The sequence below is a fragment of the Mesitornis unicolor genome, unplaced genomic scaffold (assembly GCF_000695765.1).
Source record: "Mesitornis unicolor isolate BGI_N332 unplaced genomic scaffold, ASM69576v1 scaffold38360, whole genome shotgun sequence".
Taxonomy (NCBI): Eukaryota; Metazoa; Chordata; class Aves; order Mesitornithiformes; family Mesitornithidae; genus Mesitornis; species Mesitornis unicolor.
Genome location: NW_010158308.1, coordinates 32,785 through 43,118, shown reverse-complemented (window position 1 = coordinate 43,118; position 10,334 = coordinate 32,785). Strand labels below are relative to the sequence as shown.

At 40.5% G+C, this 10,334-nt stretch overlaps 1 protein-coding gene across 1 annotated transcript in view; it reads left to right on the top strand.

The window, feature by feature from the left end:
• Positions 1–6: 6 nt before the first annotated feature.
• The window catches only part of HTRA3 (HtrA serine peptidase 3), a 24,842-nt gene continuing 14,514 nt past the window's right edge, over positions 7–10,334 (top strand). The window contains exons 1-2 of the mRNA XM_010183144.1: positions 7–217; positions 9,368–9,467. Of these exons, the coding sequence (XP_010181446.1) occupies positions 46–217; positions 9,368–9,467 (272 nt within the window). The 5' untranslated portion in view covers positions 7–45. The remainder of the gene's footprint in view (positions 218–9,367; positions 9,468–10,334) is intronic.

Genomic DNA, 10,334 nt, shown 5'->3' with positions numbered 1-10,334 from the left:
AAGGAGGACCCCCCCTGCGGGGATAGCCTCGACTGTCGCTACCCCATGGGCAAGCGCTTCGCCAAGGGGGTCTGCCAGTGCAAACTCAGCACCCAGGTGTGCGGCAGCGACGGCCGGACCTACGACAACATCTGCCAGCTGAAGGCGGTGAGCCGCAAGGCGCTGCAGCACGGGCTGCCCGCCGTCGCCCAGGTCCAGAAGGGAGCCTGTGAATCGGGTAGGAGCATGGTGGGGCCTGCCCACGGGGCGAAGGGTGGTGGGTGGACGGCGCAGGGGCTTGCTGGTTTCCAGGCTCGGAAAGCGGGAAATCACAACTTCCAAGTTGTGATTTTCAGTGACCTAGGAAGAGTCGGTGGCTCCAGGGACTGTCGGAGGGCTACAATAGCAAAGCATCTCACCCCGCTGCCAGCAATTGATACGGCATGGGAAAGAGGTGCTCTGGTTCGTTCTGAACGGCAAAAATCCTCCTCCTCCTTCATGGGCAGTGTGGGCTAGAGGCCTTGGCTGAGGTCTGGGAAGGCTTCCCCTCTGTAGTGTGGCCGTGCACACCTTGGCATTGTGCACATCTTGGCCACAACACTCCTGTGGGTGGGTGGTGAACGCACTTGACAACATGGAAGCAAGCTCAGTGGCAGGCGTTAGGCTGGCAGGGCTGGGTGGCATTAGACTGGTAGGGCAGTGGTTGTGTCCTTGGCCATGGTCCCTTCTCAAGGCAGGGCATGCAGGCAGGGCTGGGGTACAAGCTTGCTCTCATTGTTTTGTAGCATTGGCACTTGTTGCCACGGGGTTTTGGCGGCGTTTTCCACGCAGTTGCACTGCAGACCCATTGCACCATGGCCTGTGTAGGCAGAGCAGAGACCGGGGAATGCCTGTGCTCTGGGGCCTTCCCTCATGATGTGGAGATTAATCTGATTCACTTGATGGGGATCTTTAGGCAGAAAATGCATCTTAAAGCCATGCAAATCAAACAGGGTAGAAAACCCACAAAGTAGTATATAAAATGCCTAAAACATAGTCTTTTGCCTGTTTTGTTTTCACAAGCATTTTGTAGTCTTGGAGAGTTTAAAGTGGGGAAAAAATGCCTGTGAACCTCATTTACAGTTTAAAGTATTGACAGACAGGATATCAAGGGATTCATTTGCAGTAATATACTCAGGCCTTTGCTTGACCTCGGATATTGTGTTATGCTGTGGTAACTTCAGGCTTGATGGCTTAACCTCAGAAAGTTTAGCAATCACTTATGTTTGTGGGTTTTTGTAGTATTAAAATGGGTCACTTCATTAATGCTGCTAATATCTTTTCACGTACTTACTGGTATGTTATTTTAGGAGTTTGCTTCTGCTACCTTTCTTATAGTGTTCCTGGAAAGAAAAATCATATGCATAATGGAGTTTCAAATCATGCATTACTGTTTCCATTATGGCAGGTGAACCACTAACCATTCTGCTTATTCACAGATAGCAGACTTCCCAAAATTATTGGGAGGAGCCGGAGGGAAAAGGGCTACTGCTGTAGCCTTTCTGTGAGTAGGGAAACTTTCATATATCCTGCTTTTAAGAGAAGGTGAACAGTGGCACAGTGAGGGAGGAGGTCAAATGATATTCCTGGAGTTACTTTAGGACTATCTTGTCAGAGCCAGGAATTGCTCTAGATGCCAGCCTGGAGCTGCAATGATCAGTCTCTCCAGTATTTTGTAGTTATAAATTGCTGTTTGCCTGTTCCTTTCCACATCAGAGTCCACCAGCTTTAGTAATCTTAATACTTGGTTGGAACTGATCCATGTGAAATAATCGGAATGTTTAGCCAAAATTGAGTGAGCTAGTCTGCATCTAAGGGCTTACTGAGTGCTTGGCATTTGATATATATGACATTTTCTTTAAGGAATCCTCCTGAATCTACTGTTAATAGGCTTAGGAATTTGGAGCTGTGAGGTAGAGGTAACTATTTTTTTTAAAGCAACTATTTTAGTGTTTGCTTTATTTTGGCTTTAATTTTTGTCCCAGAAAACCTCAGCTTTGATGAAGCATCTGGTTCTGTTAAGTTTTAATTTTTTTATGCAGTTCTACAGCTGCACAAACTGAAACTCAAAGAAACCAAGTGTCTTGCCCAAGGTCAGACTGAGTTGGTGGTTGAGCCAGGAATAGAACTCAATTATGGTATTTTTAAATTATATTTTTTTAAACAATAACACGCAATGGCTGTAATAAGAGGTTTAGAAGAAATTCAACAGTTTAAAATTACTGTCAAGTTTCTCTCTTTTCCCCTGTTCTTGAAAGAAATCTGGCCTCAGATGACTCAGAGTTTGAAGGACTAAGATAGTCATGAAGTAAATCCAGTTTTACTTAACCATACATATATTACAGCAATAACAGTAAGCCTTACATAGCATGACTTAGGCCATTTTCAGAACACGCAGTGACCCTGAGGAGCGGCTTTTGAAATGTCTACTCCTGTCCATTTCCAGTTGCTTATGTTGATGCCAAGTTAGATTCTGGCTGTGTTAAACCAAGATAGGCTGAGGAAAATCTAGCTGTGGTTTCCTCATGATAGAAGTCTGGTGAAAGAGGATGCATGAAAAGGGAGTAGTGAAGGATAGTAAAGGATGCAGAAAGGAAGGAAGGGAGGAAAGAGGTGCCAAGGATGACTGAATGATAATTCAAAAATTGACAGAATTAGCTTGAAGAACACCATACCAAATTGCAAGGTTTTTTTTACAGGAACTGTATCATTGATGTTCTTCAATATGTCTATGCCCTGAAAACTATTACCATACAGTTAGCCTTACGCATCTGAGCCAGACCCATGGACTTCTCTGAGGTACTGATAGGAACAGTCTGCAGAACTCCTAGGCAAATTTAAGCTATATGCTACAATTTTTTTTGCCCCTTCTTCAACACTAGATATCTTAATATATGGGAATTTTCTGAAGCAGCTAGCTTTTTCCTGCCTTCTGACACCTAGTGGGAGAAAGATGAGCTATTACAGGCTAGTGTGTAAGTAATGGCATACATTTATGGAAGACAACTTCTGTAATCAAAGACCCATTCTTAAAAAGCCCTGTTTCTCATTGCAGCAAATTTAAGTTTTAATAATGCTGCTTATCGATCTATTACATGTCAAACTCCTCAAAGGATTTACAAGGTCACCTGCAGCCTATGGCCAATCTGTGTCAGACTTTTTCTTGCACAAAGGGCTGTTTATGATCTCTCAGTACAACTTTCTTATTACAGTTAATAATTCCCTGCAATGTTATTTTGCTACTGGATTCTGTAGAAGAATATGTATTTTCTCACCTAGGATGTGGAATCAAAAATTAATTCTTTTGAAAAATAAGGGTGCTATTTTGCCAGTTCAACAAGGGAAAACAGAAGATGGGTTAGAAAACCTCTGAGGAAAGAAGTTCCAGCAAACAAGTGCATTGGCTTTGACACTGATCCTTTCTGAGGTTCTGCCTGAGTGTCTGTTCTCTGCTTTGTTTACCTGAAGTCACTCTTTGAAAGTGGTCATGATGTAAAGCCTCACCCGTGTCAGTCAAACTTTGCCAGATATGAGCCTGAAAGTTCAGTTCCCTGGAAGAAATGTTTGAAATATGGTTAAAGCATTGACAGAGTCACTGCACACAGTTCTACGTGGGATGTTTGGAGTGTGCCTGTACATAACCTTGAAGATACAGAGGAACAACTGAGCATATCATTACTTGCATTTCTGATAGGTTCGCCTAGTAAGAGATACTGAAGTCTCCTGCTGGTATGACTGCCATCAAAGCCTTACAGCTGCCTCCAGCTGTATTTAGGGAAATGCACTGCAAGGTATTGGCTGGAAACACAAACTCCAGTCACATTCCCTTACTGATTGTTTTCCTTATGTCTGAGTTTGTTTTGAGTTCCTGCAGGTGAGGATTAATACTGTACAGTGTTTGGTAAATATTCAAAGAATGGTACTGCACTGCTTTGTATAGGATAGCTAACAGGAAAGAGATGTTCTCCTTGTGTTTCCTTCTGAGGGCCATTTGGGCAGGAGGAATAACCAGCATCTGAAGTCAGCTAGGCAGTGAGGTGCCACTGTCTCTGTCTGGCTGTTGTGATTGCTGCGCTGCACAAGAAAGCCCCTTTGGTGTTGGTTCACCAAATTGTTTTCATCTGTGCACGGTAGACGTGCACTGTATAAACAAGTTGCCTGAACCATAATGTGGCATTAAACTCACCAAGGCTTTATGGTCAGTGCACAGCTATGCAACTTGATCTTAATGCTGAATTAATCAGAAAAGCTGCCCATGAACCTATGTTTCCAGCAGATGTTTCTGTTTTTTAAGCAGAGACATTATAATCTTTTATTTGTCTTTCATTTCTTTCCATGAAAGCACAGTAGGGACAGTGTTTATCCCTGGTGATCAGATCTGCCAGGTTGCAGTCCTCCCTTAGACATAATAATTTTGCTGAACACACAGATCTTTTCTGAGACTGGTTTTAAAAGGGGGACAGGGGAACAGCCTTAAAAGAATGAGTTTCCCAGGCTCACAAATTCTTAATGAATAAAAAATTGTGGCTTTTAATACAACATATTGTCTTTAAGAAAGCATTGAATGTGATTTGATTTAATTCTACAGGGAGTAGTTGGCAGATATTCAGAAACTTTCAGTCTTTGGCAAATGTAAATGGGTCTGGCTTTAGTGTCTTAAGTGGGATTATGACGATTTATTTCTGCTGAAATTCTTTTCAGTTACCTTTCTATTAGTTTAATTCTGCAAATTTGTTGGAGTTGTTCCTGATTTACAGCAGTGGTAATGAGATTGGAGTGGGTCTGTTGTTTCTGGAAGAAAGTAAATAAAACACTATTAAATGAACTCACAGCCTGTAGATATCCAGGAAGAGTCTTAAACTGATGATAAGGATACTCCTACCTGACTGACACTTAGCTTTAGCCATGTAAATCCAATGTCGTTGAAGCTCATAGAACTGGGAATGTAAGATCACATTTTACAAAATAGGCTGAATATTTTTTACTGCAGTTTATGCACTCACATCCAAATCTATCTGGATTTTGAGTCTTCTGTGAGAGGAACTGGAGAGCTGAAGATCTAATCACTTAATTGAAGTGATAGGATGAGGGTTCAGATCTGCTGAAAATCTGTTTGATTTGTGGCTATGGAGCAGAAGGGGAAAATCTAGTTCTTTTGACTAAGAAATGTGTGGACAGCTGAAGACTCATACAATATAAATTTGTTTTTGCTTCAAATACAATCTGGTTGCAGCTCCTTTGATATCTTGGTTATACAACGGATAGTTAATTGGATTAAATTATGGCTTTTGCCAGAATAAATTAGCTTTGGTTATTGTGAGATGATTTTGAACATGCAGTAATAACATGGAAAATAGTGGATGTTATTGAGAGACTTTTGAAAAAATGGGGCAAATCTCAGTAGGTCAATAGGTCAAAATACACAAAGCTGCTGTAAACTCAGAGCTTTTACATTCACAGTCCAGCAGAGGTCTGAGTGCTGCATGAAGCTCTGCAAGACAGCAGGAGTGCCTGGGGTGGGAGGGAAAGAAAGAAAAAGCACATTTAATTTTGTGTTTTAGTAAGAACAGTAGCAGCAGCCGGTGTCTACCAACTAATGCAAATTAAAGGACAGATTGAAGGCGTGACATAAAGCCCTGATTCTACTGCTGCACTTGTTTTCAGGATGACTTTATATAACTTATACAATGTTGGATGTTGCTTCCTTCTTCAGTTTCTCAGGCTGCAGTTCCTCTCTTTTAAAGTATATTGAGAACTTCTGATGATAACCAACAGTTTAATAGTTGTATACTAAAATGTTGTTATTAATAACCAACTTTTCAGTGCCCTTAAATAGGGCCGTATGTGTGAGAGTAAATGTTCGTTTGCAGTTACATCTTCCAAGTCCACAGTTTGTGTTCCTGCCATGTCATACAATGTGTTTAAAGATTCTTATCACTCCCAGCTTGCAGAAAAGTATTGGAGAGAGATCAGCTTCTATGAAGTCATCTCAACTTTGTAAGGCAGTTAGCACCAGTATTTAGGCCCCACCAGGCAATAGTAAGAACAGCTCATCTCTAATTAGATCTTCAGCTGCGCCTTTCTTACAAAGTTTGCGTGCCTGCTCTTCTTGATCCTCCTTTGTTTCAGATTTCTCTTTTATATACAGTGCAGTTTTCGATCCACCTTCAAGTTTGAGTATTGTCTTCTGACCCCAGCAGAGGGGTTCTGGACTTTTGCTCAGGCTGAGAAATGCTTTCACTATGGTATGAAAAGAACACAAGCTTTGCTTCAGCTTTACAGTCTCCTCTCTGTACTGCAACATTTTAGTTTCTTTGTCTCTTGCCATGTTTACATTCACCTGCTACTTCTTTCAGGCTTTTTCTCTCTGCCTACCTGCCATCTGACCTTTAAAGCCTCAGCCACCCACAATATTTCACTGGTGGCTGGTCAGGAGTGTCGCAAAAGTGAGTTCCTTGGCATGTGTCTTCTGCTTTTGGCCGTGTGCAATGCTGTGACAATTTGGCATGGGCAGAACAGTTCAGTAATCGGCAGATGCAAAGGGATTTAGTTGCCCTGACTCACATGTAAATGCTGATTTATACTAACTGAAAAACTCCATTCGCCATGCTTTTTACCCCCAATTCTATGCTAGTTCATCAGCTGAAGGTCTAGCCAGCTGCCTTTCATAGATGCCTAGTCTTTCTGTTAAGATAAATGCAATGATAATGTTGAATCCTGTCAGTGAACACTGCTGTCTGTACAAGCATTCAAAGTCATGTTAGTAGAATTCAAAGGATATACTGCATAATCAGGCAAACTGCTTGTGAACTGAAGGTAAGATAAATCTTCAGTGGCCCAGTAAGCAAAATAAATAACAGTATATTGTGCTTACATTTGATTGTCCTCTGTGATTCCTGTTTGCAGTGTCTCTTAAACTGAGTACTAAAATAAGCGTGTCCAGTTGGTTAGAGGGATTTTTCAGAGTGCGTGAGAATGTACATAAAAATAATAGACTGAATCTAGTCCTGCCAAGTTGTTCCTTCTGTTTATACCATATTGTATAAATGTAGCTTGCTAAATGTAAGCAAGGTTTCTTTCAGAAGTAAATCCCATGTCCAGCAACAGGAAAAAGAACTCATGGACTTGTATGGAGAAATGCTGAATTGTCTTGATTTGGTTTTACCAAGTACCAGTGCTGGGTCAAATTCCTTAAGTTCCTGTCTTTGCTTCAGGTCTTTGGGATCCTGTTGTAAGACCTCTCACTTTCTGACTTTTTGTGTTCTTTAACAATTTATTATGAAAGCTTTCTGAGAGACTATAGGAACTAGTTCTCTGTCACCCACTGTCTTATGAATCCATCCAAAGAATAGAATGGAATAGATAATTTTTTTTTTTGTAAATAGGTTAGACTCCATTGTCCTCTAATCTTTAATCCATCCCAAGTAATTTGCAGGTTACAAGGTTTAATGATCAGTAAAACAGCTGTAGATATGAATTGGTGAAAATGATCTTTGAATTAAGAACTACACAGAATGCCAAAATGTGTGAGAACTCTTCTCTCTTAAACTTCTCTCTCCTTTCCTTTCTGTGTATGTTTTCTTTTTGTGTGATGTCCCCTACCTACCCTTTTAAAGCCTTGGGTAAAGGGCAGCTGACGAAAAAGTATATACTTTCAAGAGACAGACTCCGTATCTGGACTTATTACTATGTTATGTGATCTAAAAATAGGCAAATCTAGAACGCTCAAGACCAGATGCTGACTTGGTACACAAGAGCTACTGTGGAGTAAGTTCATCCTTTAGTATGAGTTGAACTTAGTGCAAGTCATGATGGTGCAGAATGTCACTTCTGAAGAATTGATATTGTTTAGAAAATAGAACTTTGAGCCTCTTCTTGCTGACTAAATGATGGAAAAATAATTATATCTCCTGCAATAAGCAGTGTGCTATTGCACCAGATTTCAAAAGAGCCAAAAATATTATTGCTGTATCTGATTACAATTCATTTACTCCCTTCACTAGATCCCATAGTAAATTTTAAAGCATCAAGCTGTGGACGTGATATTTGAGTGTGGTGATACGTCCCCTAGCATATGTTTAACAGGTGGTGATATGTCCCCATGTATTAAGGATTGCAGATAAGCATGATGTTCTTGCACAAGCAGTGTTACTACTTTGTGATGTTGCAATGCTGTATTCCAGGATGTTGTGACATTAGAAGCCAGGATGCTGTGGGCTTTTTTTCATCTCTAAGATCTTCATTCCACATAACTATATTCAGTATTCGTAAATGCTGTGTATAGTGCTGTTTTAATGTAGTACTGCACTGTCTTTTATTAGAACACTTAGTATTTAGTAATCTGTTGCTATGCCCAGCTGCTTGCGACAGCTTAAATGTCAATTTGCAAAACTTCTTAGGTATAAACGTTATAATCTAAGGCAGGTGGCTAATGTGTCTGCTTCAAAAGATCCTAACTTAGGTTCTAAATGCAGTTCCCAGATGCTGCAGCTATATTACTCAGCACTTGCTAGGTCACATGTAGAATATTACATCCAGTTTTGGACCCCACGCCTCAAGGCTTTGAGGAACTGGAGTGAGTTCAGGAGAGGGTCGTGAGGATGGTTGGGAAGGGCTGGACATATCTCCTGTGAGAAGAAGCTGATGGAACTGGAGTTGTTCAGCCTGGAGAAGAAAAGGCTTCAGGGGAACTAACCAGTGGCCTTCCTATACTCATGAGGAAGTTATCAAGAACATGGAGCCAGGCTCTTTACAGTTGTGCATAGTGAGAGGATAAGAGATAGTGGGCATGAGTTGAAGCAGGAGTCTCAACAAGAGAGATTCAGACTAGATAGAAGAAAAACTTTTACCTCATGGAGGACAGTGAAGCTGTGGGACAACTTGCCCAGGGAGTTTCTGGAGTCTGCATCCTTAGAGGTTTGCAAGTCCCAGCTGGACAGAGCCTTTGAGTGACCTTGTTGGCCACTATAGCTGACCCAGCTTTGAGCAGGAGGTTGAACTAGAGACCTCTTGAGGTCTCTTCCAACCTGACTTATCCTATCACCCTGTGCAATTTGGATAATAATTAGTATTTGTCCTGACAAAAATACTCTAGACAAGGCGTGTAGACTTCCAAGAAGGTCAAAGAACTTACAGTTGAGTGATGCTGATGTTTTATTTTCTCAGGATCAAGCAAAATGCTGGATAAGGTTTGAACAATCTTAATGACTTTGACTCCTTTTCCAGTAGTTGTTTGGAAGCTATCCCAGCAGGAGAAACAGACCAATTCAAAGCATGTTTGTCTTACCTACTTGGTAAAAAAGGGTATTTATTGTCTTATTAACATATCCAATTCTTTCTGCTAGTATAGGTCACCTACAGTCCAGCAGCCCAAGATACAAATTCAACTTCATAGCAGATGTGGTGGAAAAGATTGCACCTGCAGTTGTGCACATTGAACTTTTCCTCAGGTAATGTGTAATTCTTTGTTTTAATTGCATTGTTTAAAAAAGTTTTACAAAGATTTTCCAGCATACTAACTTCTGTTTTTAATTCTTGAAGTTCACAAAACGCTCTGAAACATTACAGCAAATCCATTTGTCCAGAGAACTACCCATTTGTGAGTTTTGTTTCCATTTAGTAGATCTATTTTTTTTGTGCTTACAGTCTTTACAGTACTTTACAATACATATTGTCTGCCATAAAATAAGTCTGTCTCATTTTTGGACAGCTCTTCAGCCTTCGCTAAAATGTATTGCCTGTTGGATTCTGTTTATTATCTCGGTTAAAAAGAAAAAAAACAACAACAACAAAAAAACCCCAACAAAACACAAAACATAGCTCCTTGTTGCTTATTCCACTTTCAATGACAGGTGGTTTTATTTTGGCAAGGAGAACATTAAGAGGTAGCATGTTGACCAGATGTTACTTATCTAAGCACAGAAATGATTTCTGATAAGAAAGAAATGTACTAAATTTGCTGATCAAAACATACCAGTATTCAGTGTACTGAAGCTGGAGCTGAGACGGCAAGTTGAACATTGAGTGCTTGAAACAACCTAGGAGGCAGCTTTAACTCTAAGTGCTCAAACCAACCTGCTGTCAGAATAAATTACTGCAAATATTATATGTATTCCATTACCTGAATACCTTTCTGCTTGGAGTACTCTAATTTTGCCTAGGCTTAAGAATTTCTTGGAGAATTTTTATAGGCTCTTTAAATATGCAAAATTGAGATAATCAGGTTTTAAAAGACATAGCTTTATGCATGTGATGACTGGTCTTTTGAGAGAATGTTACAGCTGAAGATGTTTAAGATCTTTGGATATGTAGTTAAG